Source organism: Pyrus communis, chromosome 17, assembly GCF_041283825.1.
Source record: "Pyrus communis isolate YQ-2024b chromosome 17, ASM4128382v1, whole genome shotgun sequence".
NCBI lineage: Eukaryota > Viridiplantae > Streptophyta > Magnoliopsida > Rosales > Rosaceae > Pyrus > Pyrus communis.
The window spans coordinates 10434723-10456902 of record NC_142581.1 but is presented as its reverse complement, the minus strand read 5'-3'; the positions used below and the strand labels follow the sequence as shown (position 1 = coordinate 10456902).

At 38.0% G+C, this 22180-nt stretch overlaps 3 protein-coding genes and 2 pseudogenes across 6 annotated transcripts; 2 read left to right on the top strand and 3 right to left on the bottom strand.

The window, feature by feature from the left end:
* Positions 1-4972: 4972 nt before the first annotated feature.
* Positions 4973-5928, bottom strand: LOC148689449 (putative leucine-rich repeat receptor-like protein kinase At1g35710). Its single transcript, XM_088689507.1, has 2 exons — positions 5697-5928; positions 4973-5570 (listed from the first exon to the last, which is right to left on the bottom strand). Exons 1-2 carry the CDS (start codon positions 5926-5928, stop codon positions 5284-5286), a joined length of 519 nt encoding a protein of 172 aa, XP_088545633.1. The 3' UTR covers positions 4973-5283.
* Positions 5929-6256: 328 nt separating this feature from the next.
* LOC137749342 (phosphatidylglycerophosphate phosphatase 1, chloroplastic/mitochondrial) lies at positions 6257-10424 on the bottom strand. 2 transcript variants are annotated; one of them, XM_088689506.1, is made up of 6 exons: positions 9706-10424; positions 9535-9612; positions 9299-9372; positions 8943-9050; positions 7548-7660; positions 6257-6383 (listed from the first exon to the last, which is right to left on the bottom strand). In XM_088689506.1, the coding sequence occupies exons 1-6, from the start codon at positions 10388-10390 to the stop codon at positions 6257-6259; spliced, it is 1185 nt and encodes a 394-aa protein (XP_088545632.1). In that variant the 5' UTR covers positions 10391-10424. The 2 variants fall into 2 exon arrangements, with proteins under 2 accessions (XP_088545632.1, XP_068345539.2); XM_068489438.2 differs by lacking the exon at positions 6257-6383 and having other exon boundaries at positions 7502-7660; positions 9706-10423.
* Positions 10425-10993: 569 nt separating this feature from the next.
* Positions 10994-13405, bottom strand: LOC137749343 (xyloglucan endotransglucosylase protein 1-like). Its single transcript, XM_088689309.1, has 4 exons — positions 13078-13405; positions 12773-12966; positions 12505-12675; positions 10994-11428 (listed from the first exon to the last, which is right to left on the bottom strand). The coding sequence occupies exons 1-4, from the start codon at positions 13357-13359 to the stop codon at positions 11194-11196; spliced, it is 882 nt and encodes a 293-aa protein (XP_088545435.1). The 5' UTR covers positions 13360-13405; the 3' UTR covers positions 10994-11193.
* A 1794-nt stretch (positions 13406-15199) lies between these two features.
* Positions 15200-16686, top strand: LOC137708470 (xyloglucan endotransglucosylase protein 1-like; annotated as a pseudogene). Its single transcript, XR_015958526.1, has 3 exons — positions 15200-15567; positions 15680-15872; positions 16097-16686. The product of XR_015958526.1 is annotated as a xyloglucan endotransglucosylase protein 1-like (transcript).
* A 2577-nt stretch (positions 16687-19263) lies between these two features.
* On the top strand, positions 19264-21318 carry LOC137749344 (xyloglucan endotransglucosylase protein 1-like; annotated as a pseudogene). The gene is made up of 4 exons (XR_015958749.1): positions 19264-19644; positions 19755-19790; positions 20352-20530; positions 20755-21318. The product of XR_015958749.1 is annotated as a xyloglucan endotransglucosylase protein 1-like (transcript).
* Positions 21319-22180: the final 862 nt, after the last annotated feature.

The following is a 22180-nucleotide window of genomic DNA, read 5'->3' as shown; positions in this document are numbered from 1 at the left end:
GAAAATGCTACAGCTAAAAAATTGCTAACAAACTGCCGATAAAAATCGATAAGGCCAAAGATATCTCACATTTCACAACACTTTGTAAGAATTTCAACTTTCTTCCGCTACAAGCTTTTGGAAAAAAAGAAAAGAATATCGTCCACTGAAAGCACATCTCCCAAGAAAAGTACTTGTTATAAACAAGTTTAACATTTGAAGAATTTGGTATAAAGCCAACTATCAGTGTTTAGAGAATTTGGTCTCACTGCCGAGGTAGATGAGAAAGTCGTCGATAAGACTATTATGAATTCGTCAGGCTATGGAAGAAAACTCGGGTTACAAAAGTTGGTTGGGTAGACCATCAATTTGAAGTATGGGTATTAACGATTTTAATCGTCACCCGATTAAGTTGCTAAAATCTAGGTACAATCCTAAGGTTTAGTCTTATGTCTTCTTGACTAGGTTTGAGGTTCCTTAAGACAGTGTTTGGTTGGGTAAATTCCTAATCGGTAAGCTTTCGCAACTAAGTTTTCTCAATGTCAAAGGAGTTATTCGAAAAGGCGTAAGGAAAACTAGTGTAGTACAAGAAAGTAGCTCAATGGTGTATTCAACTTCCTGCTTCAGTGGTATCCCAAGTAAAAATTTTGAGAAATGACGCCAGAGATATACGTCCTCGAAACATGCCATACTACTTCATGTCACTACCCACGTACTAAAGGCCTTCACAACTTTCTCAGTACTCAGTTTTGCTCTTATAGCAAGAATTTAACTTGTGTTACGGTTCCAAAGTTTTCATGTGGAAGTGATCAGAAAGATGGCTAGTCAAAGAGGTTTTGGTTACCTACATGGGTAAAAGGGTTAATACAACTGTGAATTTACTATCCTCATATAAGGCTTGCTCCTAAGTTTTCACGATTTTAATTTCTTCGGCTCAGGTAGTCACTGTTAATTAGTCTATCAGTCATGCAGCTAATTAACACACATATAATATTTTGATATTGTTCGTTACCCTGAAATTGTGAATCAGTATTCTGGCTTAAGGTATCACTCTCATATACTAGTACATGTGTCTGGTATCAGAAATCATACCACCTGAACACTAGTTTACAGCTTCTAGATATTGGACAATATCGTCAATTAGTAACGCCACCGTAGGTTGATTACAGGTTAAAGCCCGCTCGGGTGAATGGTTTCGAATGATTGGTAAGGAATTGGTCATATGAGGTGGTTTCATTAATTATAGGGAAAATTGATTTCTACTTCTAGAATTTCTACTACCCGAAGGTATAACAACTAGTACTCACATGCCTATACTTATCAAAATGATGAGTACAACATCAAAAAGAATTATGGGAACTAGTGTTGGTTGAAATGTCCTAAGGCCAGAAAAAGGATTTGCTAATAACTTACTTTAGAATAGACTTAAATGGAAATCGATCTTCCTCCTGAAGATCCAAAATTTTGAATACGCTTGAAAGATTTGTAAAGTCGGGGACTAAAGGTGATTGTCCCCAAGATGTTCTTCCGTCAAGTGCTACCACTTTAGCACCACATCTACACTCGAGACATTTCTGAAAATTTCAACGAAAAGTAAACTTCATAGGAATTCTGATAGGTGGTATTCTAACGGGTACTGTCAAGGAATCAAAGTTATTTCTGATTTCCTAAGTAGAAAAGGTTGGTAATAATGATTAGATAGTAGTAGTGGGATTGACGAGTAAATCTCCGGTGGTGCATATCTACTGATACATTAGCCCTACATCAAGACCATCAACTTAATCTAAATCGGAATTTTCCTTGGCAGGGAGGTTCTTGTTTAAAATATTGAGGTGGTCGCCACAATGCTCTTATAGAAGGTGGATAAGTCGTCTAAGTAGCCCATAACTTAGAAAAAGCTAATACATTTTTCATGCTCGACGAGGTGGCAAGATTCGAAAATTAGGCTTAAGAACCGAGAATGCTTACATCACGTGTGTGATGAACTCAATACTACCCAAACTTATGCTCTAACACCAAACTGACACACCCCGATCTGGAATGTCCACCTGGACTCCGAATCGAGCTGTGCAGGCCAACACCAGGAAGGTGACGAAGTCATAATATGTAGTGATGTGGAAAATGTGAAGACTGGTGCTATGTGCATCACATACGAGTCCTAATTGCCTATAGAAATCTAGGACAGGACTGACACCTACAATGGATCCATAGTGAGCGTATGGGGCGACGTGAACACACACGTGAAAGACTAGCTCTGGTCCGAGCGAGTACTAACATCGATGCAACAACAACGAGCAGATAACGTAAATAAAATCATACAGCGATAAATCAATAATTTACGTCAACATAATACTATTCCATAAATATTAATCATGGCCATAATTAAAATCCCACAAAAGTACGCATAACTATGCATCCCATAGGATTTAGGATAATTTCGTAAATTCCATCGTTTCGCTAATTTTTATAAACATTAAACTAATCTAGACATACGTGAGAAATTCTTTTCAATCATATAAATGGAAACTAAATAAATGTATAATATTTAAAAGCAAAGACCCACTCACAGATACTTACAAGGTCGCAGTCGTTCGAACTAGGACAGTCGAAGTCTCCAATAGTAATCGCACCTAAGTATAATATTGGGATCCATTAGTAAAACTCCACTAAGACAATTAAATTTGGGAAAACGGAGTGTGTTAGCAAATTTTGTAAAAAGTGAGACCTAGGATAGTCGAAGTCTCCAATAGTAATCGCACCTAAGCATAATATTGGAATCCATTAATAAAACTCGACTAAGACAATTAAATTTGGGAAAACGGAGTGCGCTGGCAAATTTTGTAAAAAGTCAACAATCAACCCTTAAAAGTCAACTGAGACGCTCCGGCAGTCAACTACGTTAAAATTGTGAAATTTTCCTAAATGGATTCGGGATGTCAAAATTAGCTTAGGAGGGTTTCTGATAAAATTTAGTAAATGTCCATGCATTTTAGAACCGAGTCAGGCCGGATCCGAGTCAGGGACCTGGGCTTCCCCCCCCCCCCTTTTTTTTTTCTTTTTCTTCTTCTTCGGCCAGTTGCCACTGCAATCGCTAGAACCTGAGAAACTTGGCCGAGAAATGTTCCCGGCTCCACCTAGCTTCAAAACTCAACTAAAACTAGCAATCTAATATACCAATTTGAAGCTCGAAAGGAGAGGAAGAGAAATATACCAACATGGGGTCCTTCTGTGGTCAGAATTGGGCGAAAAACTGCTCGAAGCTGTCAGATCTCTCACCAGAAAGTTGGGTTAATTTCTAAGGGTGTTTTCTGCATCCAAACGTCACCAAAATCCCTCAAAGTAACCCTAATCGTACTGCAAAATATGATCTACGAAGAACTTGGGGTTTTCGAGGTTCACCTTTGTCGAAAAAATGAAGTTTCGCCGAATGAGACGATGAACAGTGGGCAGAGCCACTGTGCAACCACATCTCAAACCAGGGTACACTGAACTGACTGGATGACGACGATGGTGATCTCTCTTCGAGTCTAGTGGTCTGGTTTCGATGGTTTCGACGGAAGACGACAATGCTCCATCGTGGTAATGTCTGCATAACTGCATAGAAGAGGAGAATGGGCGAGAAAGAAAGGTGAGGGATGAGGGAGAGGAAATCATGGCAGTCGGCGGTGGTTCATGACTAGCCTACGTTCGTGGTGGTGGTGCTCACCGGAACGGCGAGGGTGGTATGGTCCGATTTTTGTGCACTTGCAGAGAGAGATGAGACGGAGTTGAGAGATGTGAGAGAGTGAAATGAGGGAATGAGAGATGAGGTGGCAGCAAATGAGTGGAGAGTTGAAAAAAAATGGGATTTCTAGGGATTGGGAGACACGAGATAGTGGGAAAGAGTGGGGTGTGGACCCTACATGACACACAACTCAAAGTCACCAATGAAAATACAGAAAAATATCTCCCATAACGTGAATTTACCAAAACGCCCATCATGCTCCGTAGCTTGTAAAATCTTTGTCATAACTCTAAATTCATTTCCATGTGCGCCTATGCGTTGGTACCATCGGGTACTTCAAGAATATGGTAAAATAATAGCTCATACGTATCACGAAGAGACAGTCAAAGAAAGTCAACAATCTCTCTTCTAAGGGCATTTTGTCAACTCACACTTTTAAAATTTATAAAATCGTAAAATTAGGGACAGGTTGTCACAGGCAATCTTTGGATTCATATAGTTGTAAACTTATTTAATAGAATTTGTTCCTTTTTAACTCGCATATTTCTAATTCCTTTCTATTTCCTAACAATATCAAAAGGGAGAAACAAAAGCTTACCCCATGCAAACACAAGAGTAACAATCATTGTCTTGTTCTAGGTCACTTGTCAACAAGCCAATATTGAGATTGTCAGTATTGGTAAAGTTTCTAAACAGTTGATGACCTTTGCTGTATTTATCTTTTATATGTCGACCTTTCTAGTACGTCTGATAACAAGAAACAATGAACCTTAGGAAGTCAAGAGACGAAATGCTCAGAACCACTGTTTCCTCTTTAAATCAAATCCGAATCAAACTGTTTAAAAGAAAATGAGATCAACTGTGAATATTAAATCCTTTTTACTAAGTTGGTTTTAAGTAAGCGTCTGAAGAAAGCATATACAAAGCTAAAATTATAGTGAAAGAAAGGATGCTGCTACTGTGATCAACACCATAAAATTGAAAATAACTAAAATTATCCACAAAAATTCACAATCCTTCCGATCAAAATCGAAAATTATTTCTAAACAACAAGGATAACACAATTTTCTCGCAAAAATCAACCGAACAACTAAGTTAACCCTGTGACCCTATGGGACCAGATAAAACTTATGCAATGCCAATGGTAAAAGCATCATATAGTATCACGATTATACAAAGCTAAAACAAAACTGCAATCCCGGTGGACATTAAAAATGACTGATTCACACACAGCTATCAACTACTGTATCATCTCAAAGACACCCCAAGTGACCAAGAGAACGTTTATCTCATTGCCTAAAATGGTAAAACCATCAAAATGATTGGACAGGTGAACTAGTTTTAGAACAGGTTACAAACTTTTAATCAATAATGTAGCTGGAAGAGACTAAACAGACAATAGCCATATATAAACAACGGTATATTGAGAGAAATTACTAGAGAGAGCGAAATTTGGATACACAATCTTAAATTTGTGGAAAATATTTGATGCAGATACTGAGGAAATTAAGCATTGTTAACAAGATGCCCCAAGGTAACCTTGTCAAACGAGAGTGGTAAAGGTGCCCTTGAAATATTTGTTAGCTCCTGGGAAACCTGTTGCTTGGTAGACCGAGATTGTGGGTTGGCAAGCATGAAAATGCAAGCTTCACAAGAAACGTCACTTTCTCTGCAACTTGATCTCTTGGAGGTGAAAGCCTTTGGTCCAAAATGTCCGTCAATGGTGTATTAAGCACAGTTGATATTGTCGAGGAGAGAACTGAGATCATGAGATCTCTCGGATGCTTTCCCATGATCACTTCCAAAGTTAACACTCCAAAGCTATAGACATCAGATTTTTCATTCACTTCCATTGTGTAACCAAACTCTGCAAACCTGACAAAACAATTCAAAACTCCGTTTCATAGTAAACAAAAACGTATGGGTGCAACTGTTATTGCACTCAGATATTATATGCTTATTGTGACAAATTATAACAATAAGAAATAACTACCTGGAGCAGTGTATCCAAATGTGCCTGCAAATGAAGTCCATTTGGAAGAGTAAGGCTTCAATATTCTAGCTGTGCCAAAATCGGAGACATAAGCAGCATGCTCTAAATCCATCAAGATATTCTTGCTTGACGTGTCTTGATGAACAATTGGAGGCAAGCAATCATGGTGCATGTAGGATAAAGCGCTCACCACACTTCTGACCAGATTTATCCTTGAAATCCATTCAAACATAGTTGCTTCTTTGTCACTGCTTAGTAACCCTTCTAAGCTTCCTCCTTCCAGAAACTGGTAAACCAAGAATGACTGCCGTGGATGTGCACATAGCCATACAGCTTCACAATGTTGCGATGGCAGATTCCTGAGAGTGCACGAATCTCACTCTCAAAAGCCTTTAGGTTTTCTATCCCACCCTGGTAGCGTGTGAAGTTTCTTCTCTGCAATTGTCTGGCCTGTTTGCACCTTAGCTTTGTAAACACTTGCATGGCCCCCTGTTCCTACATAATGTTCCTAGTCATTTTCCTTTATAGCTTCAACATTGTCCTCATACACTAATCTTCCATCAAAGCTCCAAACTGTGTAGAGATCTTTGGTTTGTAATTCTCTTGGCATTGTCTGTTCTTTTGCAATCTGGCGAGGGAGGTGAATGTAGAGAATCACAACTACAATGAACCCAAGAAACAGATCTCCTGAAACAAGGGCTGCAATCAGAGTGGTATTATTGTTGTTCGTTTTCCTGTTTCTTAGGGTAGATTGGCACACCTTCAGGCCAGTGGCATTACTAAACAAGCCTTTATTATTCTCTAAATCCTCAATTGGAGCCTCGTTGAAGGCTTCGATGTTTGCAAGAGGACCCTCCAGTTGATTTTAGGATAAATCAATAGCGTCAAGTGTAACATTTTACCAAAAATGGATGGGAAGGAACCAGAGAGCATTGTGCAACAAATACACTGCTTCTAATTTTTCCAGTTCTCCAAACTGCAGTGGTATTTCTCCTCTAAGTAAATTATGACTAAGATCGAGAACCTGAAGAGACGGTAAAACCTCTCCATCCATGTCCTGCTCCCCCCATATTTATTTTCCTTACTACTACAGAAGTGACTCCAAACACTAGGATGCCTTGCATTGCTGGTAAAGTTTTTTGCTAAATGGCACTACAAGCCATTGAATTAAGTTTCTACCGTAAGTGCAAAACCCTTGCAATTCCTAAATATTTGCCCATGAAGGCTCTCTTATCCAAGAAAAACTTGCATGTCACGAGTTCATGACCTCTACAAGAGGAGGGATAGAGAAGGAGGGGGTATGAAACCGGTCTAGCTAAGTTTCTCTCCTCTTCTCGGCCATGATTAAGTTTTCCAAGCCATACAATAGTCGAAGGGGTAAAATGCGTCATATTCATATATCTGCCATAATTATACACCTGGTGTAATTAGGGTTTTGCCTTTAAAAACTCATGGTGCACACCTTTAATTGTTGAGCCATATCATTTTAGGGATTCATTCAACTCTTAAAAGCTTGATAGATGTACTTTAGACATACACATCTGCTACCACAAACTTCTATTCCTTGCCATATATGTCGTTAATCAAACTCTAAATACAATGACGAAAGCGATCTTAGTTAAGGTTGAATTGGACTGCCTGAATTTTTTGGCCTTTTTTATTTTCACTTTCATTTCTCTTTTATTCTTTATTTTTCCTTTCATGAAGCCGGGTTAAAATATTACTCAATTTACTGGAGAAAGAAAATAAATATTTTCTCATTGCTTTAAATCAACAAATGGTGAAACTAACAAAATCACTAGGACTGACAGAAGAACTTTGTTTTTGAATTATATCAATAAAAATTCTTACAGGGGTGGTGGATGTTTGACACACTGCTTGCCATCAGGCAACAGCCTATGACTGGTGGGCTTTAACCCTTTCTTAAACCAATGAATCACAAGGGATGTTTCTAGTTTCCTCACCTGCAATTGTTACAAGCAAATGTTCAGAGACAAATGACAGAAACTTAGACCTTTAATTCCGACAATAGAAAAACATAAATTGCAGTGTAGATACAGTCAAAGTATCTAACACAATAAGTCTAAATTATGAAGAAAAAGAATTTTCATTTCTTTTGCATAAAGGCTCGCGGCAAAAGGGGTAGAGAAAAACCTAGGAGGACTTGGAAAGAGACTTTAAGAAAAGACATGGAGTACTTGGAGCTAGCGGAAGACTTGGCGCAAAACATAGCGTAGTGGCGTTCTACAGCCTACCCCACTTAGTGTGATAAGTGGTGGTTGTTGCTGCATCATATTGGCCTCCGGTACCAACACTGAATCTAAAAACACTACACAGCCTAGTCTTTTTACCAAGATGGTGACCATTGTTATACCATATTCCAGAGGGGTTTCCATGTCATGATTGGGAGTCTGAAACTTCATAAAATGTTTTGGAAGTTTGTGTGTGATTATAAGTTCAAAAGGGAGAGGATCAGAGGGCATAAAAATTGGTCAGAATATGTATCTCAGGCAACAACGATGTTAGATGAAACCCTTCTAGGTTCCCTTCGCGCCATTTTTATTTCTTTAGAACAAGATTCAGAGTCCTTGATTCCCTTAATATTATTTTTCTTCACCTGCATAGCCACTATGAGATTTGAAGTGGCTTTGTTTTAGCACGGTCTGTTTTCAATTCACTCTCAAATTGGCACAAACTGGGAAAAAATGCTCGTGACATTTGGAAATATGGGAGCTGCTCATTTGTTCTTGTTTGAGTGAACATAAAAAGAACCTACAAGTCAAACTTTTGAAGGGGTGAGATCGCAAGATATTCTTGTATGAGTCCGAAGAATCGTTCGAACTCTATACTATTGGATGGTCCTTTTATTCTTTCTTTGGAAGATAGTGATTTTTAGTTTGATTTCCCTCCTTATCTTCTTTATATTTGGTTTGCTACAACCTGGGATTTTTCACCATCCATACCCTATAAGACAGCTCATAAGAGGATTCTAAACTATCCTAAAAACCACAAGGAAAAAAATCATGGACAAAATGGAGAACAAGGACTGACACCACAAACTAAGGTATTTCACAAATTAAGATTTAGCAGATTGATTTTTTGTTTACCCAAGTCAGGAAGAGACAACCATTTGCTTTCAACAACAGCCTAATCAGATTTTATAACATTTTTTGTTTGGAAAAGAGAAAATGACATGACATTCACTTTCAGTGTATGAAAAGGATTTGAGAAGAAACAAAAACCAACCTGCCTAACAATGAACGGCTCCTCATTGAGACTCAACGGTTCAGTTAAAATAGTGAGAAAGCCATTTTGATTTCCATAGACAATATCAGTGAAAGGCCGATCTCCCACCTACAACAAACAAAAATACCCCATGAGTCAATATATTATGGGGTGTGAATCCACACACCCCATTTTACTTCTCACACACCTTTTTAATTTTCGGCCGTCGGATCGGATGAATTAAAGAAGATCAATGGACAAAAATTATCAAGGGGTGTGTGAGAAGTAAAATGGGGTGTGTGGATAGCACACCCCTATATTATAATTCGGACAAAGATCAAATAAAACAATTCAAGAGGTCTATGAATCCTCTCTACCATAATTAGGTGTGAAGATTTACAACCAAAATGCTTCTCGATCTCTTCAGATGTTCCGGCTGGTTTCTTCATTCCTATAACATAAGACAAAAATACGCACATCAATACTACATAAAATCTGTAAGTCCTATGGAAAACTTGTATTTAACCAACCTACTCTTTTCAAATGGAATTTGGTTTATCAAAAATGAGATTCAAAAACTTTGCAAGAGAAAAAAGGACAAACAAACACTTACTATGTCTTATGACTTTAATTCCAATTGCCCCTTCAAGCTCCCTAGCTTTTGAACCATCATGGTCATACTCATAAAGCCCTAACCATGAAACCAAAATCATTACGTTGACAAATAAACGTAACCAACAACAAAAACAACTAAAATTTTCAGATGGGTTCTGCCAAAAATTACCAGCCGAGTTACTGAACACCGCGATATCGGGTCCGAAAACGGATTTACACTGCTCCAACGAAGACCCAAGAGGGCCCCAAAGCGTCAAGGAATAAGGTGCAGTGATAGTATTATCCTTGTCGAACACAACACCCTTGAAACCCCTTCTATGCAACTCAGGCCAATCAATGTACCTAACATCAGGCACAGAAACATGCGGCAAAGCCAAGTGCTTGTCTTTTGTGAGCACCATGACAGAACGAACTATGGCTCCAAAGTTGAACCTTTGTCCCAGTGCGGCTTTCACGTCTGCCCACCACATGTTTGTCAAAAGTCCCTCGGAATTATCGGCTTCGCTCTCTCTTTGGTCTCGTCCTCGTTCGTCGTTTGGGGCTTCTGGGCTTTGATTACTGCCGGCCTCGGTATCGCCGGAGGAGTTCAACTGCAGAAACAACAAATCGTTCTGATAACGGTCGGAATCGCCATTGGTGTGCTTCTGGCTCTGCTCCTGGTGCTCTCTGCTGCAACTGTTGGTATGAGAGATGGAAAGCGCGCAGTGGTTTGCGGAGTGGGTTTGGGGTTTTTGGGGGAGGGGAAGGAAGTTGAGGGTTTTGCGAGGGTGTCGATGATGGAAGTGGAAGAGGAAGTGGTTAAGGGGAAGAGGGTAAGAGCATTTGCGCGGTAGAGCTGATGAGGTCGACTGCATTTCTACCTGTTAATTTTCAGGATAAGGCGATGGGTGCCATTCTTAATGGATCTTAGTGAGACTTGGTTTGCGACAAAGCCCAAAAAGCTGTGGTGCCAAACAACGTGAGAGCCCACACAATGCTAGCCACTTATTTTCTTCTACTTATTTCCTTTTCTTTTTTTGTTAATTACACATTTGCCCCATGGATGGATTTTAGTTAGTTTAATCTTTTATCGTTAACTCTTTATTTTTGTCGTCATTTAGTACTACGGTTTAGTAATATTCTTCTACACTTATAAATAAGAGGTCTTAAGTTCGATTCTCGCCAAAAGTAAATTTGAACAACATTATTACTAACTCATTGTAAGACTAAGTGACCACAATGTTGATTATATATATCAGCAACGAAACATTATGAGAAAATACCAAAATACCTAAAACAATAAAGCTACTGTTGGTAATTATGTAAATCAGTTAATGAACACTTTCTTGATATTGTTAGGAGAAAAATCAAATATTATGAATTTTTATCGACTAATATGAACTATGAACTACTATATATATATACTACTATATATATATACATATATATATATATATATATATATATATATATATATATATATATATATTGCAGAATCTCAACTCAGCTTACATTGTAAGAGTAAAGGAAAACATGCGACAATAATGTCGCATTAGACATTCGTTATTAGAAAAACGAAGAAAGAATGTATCATATAAATTGAATCTAATTACACAAATGAATGCTGCATAGAGCGGTGAATATGTGATGATGTATGCATCGTAAGATATCTGGATCTCTAGAACCTTGATCTTCTGCACTCCGCTGGGAGGCCTTGTGGGAAACGTTTAAGGTCATTGCAGTAGTTGTAGACCATGAACTTTTGTTGCACCCATCGAAGCCGGTTACGGCCGGCGGCATCGAGCCCTTGAGTCTGCCATGCACTGTCCCCCACTGAATTGGTAGATGCAGTGGAGGCACATGAGGATGATGAGCCAGCAGTACAAGCATTGGCCTTGAAGTTTCTGTAAGAGCAGCTCCACCGGAGCTTTTTTTGCCCAGCACCAAGTCCAAATAACAGCCCGGCATGTAGGGAAAGTGCTCCAGCCCGCCAACTTGCCTGGCACCCAGCCCGTGCCAGTCAAGAGCCCAGCCCAAAATGGACAGACCCATTCCCCGGTCTGTTTCTGGCGCGTGCACAACACGCGGGAGGCCAGGCGAGTAGCCGACAGCTTTGCAGGCGGTGGGGCCCGCGCGGCAGGGCAACTTGCAGTCGTCCGGGGTGAAGGATACGTGGCCTCCTCAGAGCCGTTGGATTTCCAACGGCTAGTTTTTGAGGCCGTTGGATTTCCAACAGTAAAAAAAATTTGAATTTCAATTTTAAATTGGACCGTTCGATCACAGATCAACGGTCCACGTTTATTTCACCAAAAATTTAAAAAAAAAAAAAAAAGGCCCAACGGTCAGAAATTTGACCGTTGGCCACGTGGCGTAATGAGTGCTGTTGGATTTGATTATTTTTCAAATCCAACGGTCCCGATTAATTACAACATTAAAATTTATTAAAAATTAATTAAAAAATGTCAAAAAATTTTAAAAAAATACAGAAAAATTTTAAAAAATTAATTTTTTTTTTCTATAAATACCTAACCCTCATATTCCACCTTACACCACATTTCAATATTTTCTACACTTGGTTAAAAATCTTATCGAAATCTTGCCTAAATTATTGTAAACAGGAAGTGACACGTGGGTTGTCGGGATTGGTTGAAAATCTTAGCGGAAATCTATTCAAAAAATAGTACGTTCGGATAATGACACGTGGCGTGACGAGATTGGTTAAAAATCCTATCCGAAATTAAAACTATTTTTTTTTTATTATTTTATAAAAAAATTATTTAATATTTTAAATGGACTAGGTGCCAGCGCATTTTGTAGGGGTGGAGATCGTTTGTGCCAGCGCATTTTTAGACTAGGTGCCAGCACATTTTTTTTTGGGGTGGAGATGCTTTGGCCTATTACTATTCATTGAGTCTGTTACTGTTCAATTAAGTGGATAAATGGGCTGGGTGCTGGCACAAAGTGGATAGGGGTGGAGTTGCTCTAAGAGGCAGTGAAGGGAGCTTTAGTCCAATCAGTCTTGACAAGGCCACCTCTTGTTGCCCAGTCATCTGCATTCCACAAGCTTGAGTAAATCCGCATGGGCTGGTTTTTGGGGAATGGGACTCCAACTGATTCCAAGTTGTTGAACACTCTGATTGGAATGTTATCCACCAAAAATCTGCATAAGATTTGCAAATGTATTAGAAAGTATCTAAAAATAACAAGTGATACTCTCAACACGCTCTCTCACGTGAGTGCATGCATGCAATACTTACATAATGCGTTGCGTGTTCCAAACAATGGAGTAGGTGTGGAAGGCCTTTGTGGGATCAAACCACAGGTGGAACTGCTGTTCTCTATTCCCTTTTCCTTGGCTGAACACATTGGTATGGAGAGTGTAGGGATCTCCGGATACGTTTCCCAAAAACTCAAAGTCGATTTCATCATGAGTTGGACCTTCGGAGGATAACTGCAAATACATATATGCATTGTGTTTCACAATTAGCAAAGCAATTATACAAAATATATTTATAGAGTTACAAGGATACAAACTAAGAGGGTATGTAGTAGTACTACTTACATAGTAGGCAGTAACAGTTCCCACTGAGTTACCGGCAACAAGCTTGATCTGCATATCAATTCTTCCAAATAAGTAGTCGTTCTTGGATTTGAAACCGGAACCGGAAGCCTGATCAAGGTTAAGTGTGAGAAGCTGTCCTCCGTTGAGTATCTTGGCACGTCCGTCGCCAAATGTAAAATCAAAGTCTTGATAGAAATTGCCAGCCGAGGCAGCCATGGCCATGACACAAGTTATGGACAAAGAAAGCAGAAGCACCATTGAGAGCTTAGAAGAATAAGACATTTTGATTGCTTTAGAGAGAAATGAAGCAGTTTGTGGTTTGATGGTATAAATTGGAGTTGTGAGAGCCCCTTCTATGCTGGAAACCTTCGAGCGAGTAGTATAAAGTATGCCGCGTGAATAATAGGGCTGTCATTATTTAATAAATTAAAGTTTCAAAACTGGCAGCATATGATATGATTTTGTTCTCTGAAAATTGACTTGTTGCAAAAGCCCACAACTTGTGTTTAAAGCTGGGCACGGGTTTGCAAATTCAGCGCAATAAAAGTAGGAGCTACAAAACATATGATAAAATAATATGATAAAATAATATACGATTAATATGTTTTGGTAAAAGTTAAGGGGAGGGGCCCAAAACTTGCCCTCCGGGCTCCAACCCCAAAACACTCCTCCACCTGTTCAAAGATGCGAGGGCAGGTATGGTGGGCCAAGCAAAGCCGCCCAAAGGCTTGAGCATCTGAACCTCTGCCTTGTGTCAGCGGTCAAGCTGATGCTAAGCAATTTTTTTTTTTTTTTTTTTATGTCAAGCGCGTGTTACACGAAACTGACGAGTGGGCGACAAACTGCAAGGTTGGGCTCTCTGCAGCACAGCCCAATGGCTCAATGATGACTTGCTGTAAATAGTTGGATTTCTAAGGGTCAGATGATCTAGATCGTTAGATTTCTAACGGAAAAATAAAAAATTGAAAAGATTACCATTGGAACACGTGGTACAATCGGACACAAAAATATATGAAAGAAAATTCATGCGCAATTTGTAGAGCGGTTTCAAGGCATATCCAGACCAAGCAATCTTTACCGAGTAGGTACAAACATTGACATAAAGATTTGAAAGCTTGGCGAGAAATCATCGCAAAAGTGGAAAGAATTTATCAAAGTGGCAATAATCCAGCCAATATGGTAAAAACATTTTATTATTAATATATTTAAACTATAATTAATATGTTATTATTTTACCTTTATTATGTAAATTTTTATGTTGTTTCACAATTTTTTTCAGTAACTACAAACACAATTGTGGTTCAATCTTGATAAGAAAACATCTTGTAATGCTCGGCAACAGTTTGAGCAATATTCAGAAACACAAAATAAAGCTTTGAGGCTGTTTATTTTTCTATCAAATTTTAGTAGATCAAATTACCAAATTACATCACTCCCCTCATTTTTGTCCATTCAATTTGTTCAATTCAATTGGCTTTTATGTCTATGTTCCATGTTGTTTGATGCATGCATGGAACTGCAAAGAATTACATTTGTTTCTATACACTGTTAATTAATTGACCTGAACTCAATAAGGATACAATAATGTTAGGTGCACCCTGTGTATCCATAGCTGTTGATAGATCAAATTAATAATAAAGAGACAAGTTCGTTACCAACCAAACGCGGCCTATACCTTTTTCTCTTTGTCCGCATGTGTTGTAGCACCACAATAACCAATTAAAAATGCTTCACAACCTCGACTCTCCCTTTCACATAACAAACGTCTGGCTTCCCATGCTGCTTCCTGACTCTCTTTTAACCCTCTGTCGTCTGAAACTACGTACCTGTCTCCAGCCAGCAACATATATACATATACAAACACACACACACATATACATACATACATATATATATATATGTGTGTGTGTGTATTATTGAGTTTGGCAATGCAAGTAGTCAATTCCTGTGGCGCCGCGGCCCGCCTCACTCAAAGTCTGAAATAAAGCTAGAAGCATACAAGCAATTATTTGAAAACCCTACTGCCAGTTTTGAACTTTAATTTTTTTATTACGCCAGCCCTTTATTCGACGCGGCATACTGATTATATAAAAGGACTTCAGAACTCGAATTATAGCACCAAACACACACCCTCATTTCTCCTTGAAGCTCATTATTCTCTTGCTACCTCTGTCTGTCTACAGTATCCACATTACATTCATCAGAATGTGTTCTTGCAAGCTCCCAGTGAATATGGTGCTTTTTCTTTCTTTGTTCACAACTTCTCTGATGGTCATGGCTGCCTCAGCTGGTAATTTCTACCAAGACTTCGACGTTACATTTGGGGATGGACGTGCCAAGATGCTCAACGGAGGACAGCTTCTCACGCTCAACCTTGACCAGGCATCTGGGTCTGGTTTCAAGTCCAAAAATGAGTACTTATTTGGAAGGATTGATATGCAGATCAAGTTGGTCACTGGGAACTCGGCTGGAACCGTCACTGCCTACTATGTAAGTAGTAGTACTACTACATACCCTCCTAATTTGTATCCTTTGTAATTCTATATAGATATATTTTCTATAATTTCTTTGCTAATTTATGAAACCAAATGCAAATTTGCAGTTATCTTCTGAAGGTCCAACTCATGATGAAATCGACTTTGAGTTTTTGGGGAATGTATCTGGAGATCCCTACACTCTCCATACCAATGTGTTCAGCCAAGGAAAAGGGAACAGAGAACAGCAGTTCCAACTTTGGTTTGATCCCACAATGCCTTCCACACTTACTCCATTGTATGGAACTCCCAACGCATTATGTAAGTTTGCAACTTTCACACCTACGGTTAATTCATTTATTTTCATTTAAAGTTTCTCGTCTATAATTAACCGGAAAATGCTTGGCTCGTACAAGTACAAAGTCATTCCTCCCTGCAGACAAACCACAATACGAGAAATGAATAAGTAACATGTGCCAAGCAATGTTCTAACTAGTTACCGAATAAAAACTAACTAAATACATATACAAATCAATGTTGTGCAGATTCTTGGTGGACAACATTCCAATCAGAGTGTTCAACAACCTGGAATCAGTTGGAGTTCCATTCCCTAAAAACCAGCCCATGCGGATTTACTCAAGCCTGTGGAATGCAGATGACTGGGCAACAAGAGGTGGCCTTGTGAAGACAGACTGGACCAAAGCTCCCTTCACTGCCTCTTACAGAAATTTCAAGGCCAATGCTTGTACTGCTGACTCACCATCCTCCTGTGCCTCCATTGCATCTACCAATTCAGTAGGAGACAGTGCATGGCAGACTCAAGGTCTTGATGCAGCAGGCCGAAACCGGCTTCGATGGGTGCACCAAAAGTTCATGATCTACAACTACTGCAATGACTTTAAACGTTTCCCACAAGGCCTCCCAGCAGAATGCAGAAGATGAAGGTTCTAAGGATCCAGATATAGTGTCATCGCATATTCCCTCTTTCGCATGTACACAGCATTCATTCTTTTGTGTAATTAGCTTCATTTAATGAAGCACTCTTTTTCGTTCTATAAAGAATAATGTTATTTATACTATATTTTTATACCACATTTCTATACCACCTTAAGTGGCATCTGAAGTGGACAGTCATATCATTTGAAAAATTTGCAAAACGCAAGGAAAAGAATAATAAAGACTCATCCTCCTATACCACAATCATCATTTAATTAACTAGTTTTTCTTAATTATTAATTTATTAAATAATGAACTAAATTTATAAATCTGATTAATTCAAATGATGTGGATGTCCACATCAAATACCATCTAAAGTGGTATAAAAATGTGGATGTCCACATCATCAACGGTCAAGCTGATGTAAACCACCTTTTTTTTATGTCAAGCGCGTGTTACGCGAAACTGGCGAGCGGGCAGCAAACTGCAAGGTTGGGCTATCTGCAGTAGAGCCCAATGGCTCAATGACGTGACTTGCTGTGGGTCGTTGGATTTCCAACGATTAGATGATCTGAACTGTTGGATGATTTCCAACGGAAAAAAGAAAAAAAAAATTGAAAAGGTTACCATTGGGACACGTGGCACAATCTGACACAAAAATGTATGAAAGAAGATTCATATGCAATTTGTAGAGCTGTTTTAAGACACACCCAGACCGAGCAATCTCTACCGAGTAGGTACAAACATCGACATAAAGATTTGAAAGCTTGGCAAGAAGTCATCGCAAAAGCGGAAAGAATTTATCAAAGTGGCAATAATCCAGCCAATATGGTAATAACATTTTATTATTAATATATTTAAACTGTAATTAATATGTTATTATTTTACCTTTATTATGTAAATTTTTATGTTGTTTCACAATTTTTTTCAGCAACTACAAACACAATTGTGGTTCGATCTTGATAAGAGAACATCTTGTAATGCTCTGCAGCAGTTTGAGCAATATAATTCAGAACACACAAAATAAAGCTTTGAGGCTGTTTATTCTTCTTATCCATTTTTCTATCAATTTTAGTAGATTAAAGGGTTCTATAGATATAGGCCCTTCAAACTCCTATTTTTCAAATAAAAATCCATCTAAATTTAAACATTCAAATAAAACCCAAATTTCAAATAGCCTACCATGTAGACAAATATATGACCAACTATTACAATACATTTACAACTTATGCCACAAAATCCTAATTTACTCATCCTAATTATGATGAGCAATTAAATCCATATGGATATTTTGCCTTTCTTGTATCATAAATATTAGCAACATATGTAAATTATTTACCAAATTAAAAAAAAAAAGAAAAAAAAAAAGACATATCTTGTACGGAAAAAATAATATTGTTTGAATCATGTAATTACCTACATACAAATATTATACTAATTTACCTACATTTAAATTAATTTACCTATTCCAAAAAAAAAAAAAATAGTGATATTAGATAATGTTCGAATGTTGTGGGTTTGTGCTTGTTGGCAATTAAATAAACTTTTAATCTAATGCACATGAATCATGTACATAAATTAGACCCTTTAAATTTTGGTTTGATGGAATAGGTAAATTAGACTATTTTGTAGGTAAAAATTGCGTGGAACATATAGCTTTTGTTTTGTGTATTAGGGATTGGAGTATTAGCCAAAGCTGTTTTAGGTTTATTGTTGTGTTGGTAGGTAAATTAACTTATATATTTAATGCACAAAATTATGAAATTAGTATTATTATTTTTCAATTGGCACGTTATAACAATTTGAAAGTTAATACATTGAATATACAATGAATGACATGAATTATTTTGTAAAATATATAAAATTAATTAAATGGATATAAAAAAATCCCATCCAAGTATTAATAGGGGTAGTTTAGGCATTCGGAAAATACACAATCTGAAAAGTCAAACTTAATTAAAGAATTTGTTTAGTTGGAGGCTAGTCAATGGGTTTTATTCAAGAAAACAAAAAGGGATGGGTTTTAGTAGAGGAGAATATAGTTTCAAGGGGTAATATCAAATTTTCAGTAAATTAAATTACCAAATTACATCACTCCCCTCATTTTTGTCCATTCAATTTCTTTGATTTGTTCAATTCAATTGGCTTTTATGTCTATGTTCCATGTTGTTTGATGCATGCAGGGAACTGCAAAGAATTACATTTGTTTCTATACACTGTTAATTAATTGACCTGAACTCAATAAGGATACAATAATGTTAGGTGCACCTTGTGTATCCATAGCTGTTGATAGATCAAATTAATAATAAAGAGACAAGTTCGTTACCAACCAAACGCGGCCTATACCTTCTTCTCTTTGTCCGCATGTGTTGTAGCACCACAATAACCAATTAAAAATGCTTCACAACCTCGACTCTCCCTTTCACATAACAAACGTCTGGCTTCCCATGCTGCTTCCTGACTCTCTTTTAACCCTCTGTCGTCTGAAACTACGTACCTGTCTCCAGCCAGCAACATACACACACACACGCACACACACATATATATACATACATACATATATATATATATATATGTATACTATTGAGTTTGGCAGTGTAAGTAGTCAATTCCTGTGGCGCCGCGGCCCGCCTCACTCAAGGTCTGAAATGAAGCTAGAAGCATACAAGCAATTATTTGAAAACCCTACTGCCAGTTTTGAACTTTACTTTTTTTATTACGCCAGCTCTCTATTCGACGCGGCATACTGGTTATATAAAAGGACTTCAGAACTCGAATTATAGCATCAAACACACACCCTCTTTTCTCCTTGAAGCTCATTATTCTCTTGCTACCTCTGTCTGTCTATAGTATCCACACTACATTCACCAAAATGTGTTCTTGCAAGCTCCCAGTGAATATGGTGCTTTTTCTTTCTTTGTTCACAACTTCTCTGATGGTCATGGCTGCCTCAGCTGGTAACTTCTACCAAGACTTTGACGTTACATTTGGCGATGGACGTGCCAAGATACTCAACGGAGGACAGCTTCTCACACTCAACCTTGACCAGGCTTCTGGGTCTGGTTTCAAGTCCAAAAATGAGTACTTATTGGGAAGGATTGATATGCAGATCAAGTTGGTCACCGGAAACTCGGCTGGAACCGTCACTGCCTACTATGTAAGTAGTCTGCGACTACATACCCTCCTAATTTGTATCCTTGTAATTCTGTAGATATGTTTTGTATAGTTTTTTTTTGCTGACTTATGAAACCAAATGCAAATTTGCAGTTATCTTCTGAAGGTCCAACTCATGATGAAATCGATGTTAAAGAAATCAACCCCATCTCATTAAAGGACCTACATAAATCTAGAATAAAGAATTCTAGAACATTCACTAAGGTTGGTTAGCTAGATTATCCAAGTTAAAGTAGTACTTTGTAGAAATGACTAGAATGTTGTTTCTTAAGTTGGTGGAAGAGTCTAGAAGAATGGTGAGGTTTCCACCAACATGCAAGATTAGTGTAGATAATTCTAGCTTAGGAAGTTAGTGGAATTATCTGGATATCTCTAGTATGGTGTGTTCATGCTTCTCCAAGGTTCCATCCATGCCTATAAAAGGAGAAGGCATCCACACCATTTGTAACAACAAATCAACAAATCAACCAAGCAAGCTTGTAAGCAAGCAAGCAAGTGAGAGTGAGAAGAAAGAATAGTCTTGTAAGAGTGTGAGTGCTCTAGAGTTTGTCTCTAGAAAGTGAGTGAGTGTCATTGCTTCTCAAGAGTGTCTTTGATAGTTTGTGTTGTAATATTTTGTTTGTGTAATACAAGTAATTTGTTTACTTGTATTGTCTCTCCAACACTTGTGTTAGAGTTGTGTACTCTAAGTTTTTCACCCCAACAATCGACTTTGAGTTTTTGGGAAATTTATCTGGAGATCCCTACACTCTCCATACCAATGTGTTCAGCCAAGGAAAAGGGAACAGAGAGCAGCAGTTCCAACTTTGGTTTGATCCCACAAATGCCTTCCACACTTACTCCATTGTATGGAACAACCAACGCATTATGTAAGTTTGCAACTTTCACACCTACAGTTAATTCATTTATTTTCATTTAAAGTTTCTCATCTATAATTAACCGGAAAATGCTTGGCTTGTACAAGTACGAAGTCATTCCTCCCCGCAGACAAATCACAATATGAGAAATGAATAAGTAACATGTGCCAAGCAATGTTCTAACTAGTTACCGAATACAAACTACCTAAATACATATACAAATTAATGCTGTGCAGATTCTTGGTGGACAACATTCCAATCAGAGTGTTCAACAACCTGGAAAGAGTTGGAGTCCCATTCCCTAAAAACCAGCCCATGCGGATTTACTCAAGCCTGTGGAATGCAGATGACTGGGCAACAAGAGGTGGCCTTGTGAAGACAGACTGGACCAAAGCTCCCTTCACTGCCTCTTACAGAAACTTCAAGGCCAATGCTTGTACTGCCGACTCATCATCCTCCTGTGCCTCCACTGCATCTACCAATTCAGTAGGAGACAGTGCATGGCAGACTCTAGGTCTTGATGCAGCAGGCTGAAACCGGCTTCGATGGGTGCACCAAAAGTTCATGATCTACAACTACTGCAATGACCTTAAACGTTTCCCACAAGGCCTCCCAGCAGAATGCAGAAGATCAAGGTTCTAAAGATCCAGATATAGTGTCATCACATATTCCCTATATTCCCTCTTTCGCATGTACGCAGCATTCATTCTTTTGTGAAATTAGCTTCATTTTATGAAGCACTTTTTTCGTTCTACTCACAAAGAGTAATGTTATTCATATCATGTTTTTATACCATATTTCTATATCACCTTAGTGGCATCTAAAGTAGACAGCCACATCATTTGAAAAATTTGCAAAACCCAAGAAAATGAAGGAGAAAGACTCCTTATATACCACAATCATCATTTAATTAACTAGTTTTTCTTAATTATTATTTTATTAAATAATGAACTAAATTTATAAATCTGATTAATTCAAATGATGTGGATGTCCACATAAAATACTATCTAAAGTGGTATAAAAATATGATACAAAAATATGGTATTAATAGCATTACTCTTCTGCAAATAAAGATTTTGTAATGTGACATTATTGTCCCATGGTTGTATTCTTTCATCGTTAGCTGAATTGAGATTCTGGAATAAAGCACTTCATTATTAAATCATCTTAGTAGAATTTTAATTTCTTATTGCATTGTTTTATTTAAGATATGTAGGATTACTGTTTTTTTTCTTGTCACACCACCCTCCTCGAAACGCGACCATGTATATCTACCATATATGGTCAGGTTTACGATCAGTTGCAATTGAGTCATGTTGTGTCATTTCAATTTTTTTACGAGTCTTAGTTGACTCTCTGTCTACCTCTTTAATTAATCTGTCAACGGTGTTTGCATTATCTCGTAATGAAGATCATAACTGTTACTAATTAGTGTCCTAAATATAGTCATAAGAACAACATTTATGATGAAGTTACGTAGACTGATTACAACGGCATCATCTAAAAAATATGTTGCTAGTTTGTCGCATGGCCACAATTCCAATTTGCAAAAGGAAACCACATTGGACAATTCACTCTCAATATTCTAAATACAGCATGACCTATTCGAACGCAGCATGCCACTCTGCCCACAACGTATAAACAACATTCTGTGATTCGGAA

Coding starts and splice junctions, on each gene's coding strand:
- LOC148689449 (XM_088689507.1), bottom strand. CDS start 5,928: ATGTTTGAATGGATTTCAAGGATAAATCTGGTCAGAAGTGTGGTGAGC. Junction 5,571..5,696: donor ATTTGGATACACTGCTCCAG/GTAGTTATTTCT, acceptor TCAGGTTTGCAG/AGTTTGGTTACACAATGGAA.
- LOC137749343 (XM_088689309.1), bottom strand. CDS start 13,359: ATGTCTTATTCTTCTAAGCTCTCAATGGTGCTTCTGCTTTCTTTGTCC. Junction 12,676..12,772: donor TGGAACACGCAACGCATTAT/GTAAGTATTGCA, acceptor AATCTTATGCAG/ATTTTTGGTGGATAACATTC. Junction 11,429..12,504: donor ACTAAAGCTCCCTTCACTGC/CTCTTAGAGCAA, acceptor CCGGTGGAGCTG/CTCTTACAGAAACTTCAAGG.
- LOC137749342 (XM_088689506.1), bottom strand. CDS start 10,390: ATGCAGTCGACCTCATCAGCTCTACCGCGCAAATGCTCTTACCCTCTT. Junction 9,613..9,705: donor GGTGTTCAGTAACTCGGCTG/GTAATTTTTGGC, acceptor TTTCATGGTTAG/GGCTTTATGAGTATGACCAT. Junction 9,051..9,298: donor AATCTTCACACCTAATTATG/GTAGAGAGGATT, acceptor TGTTTGTTGTAG/GTGGGAGATCGGCCTTTCAC.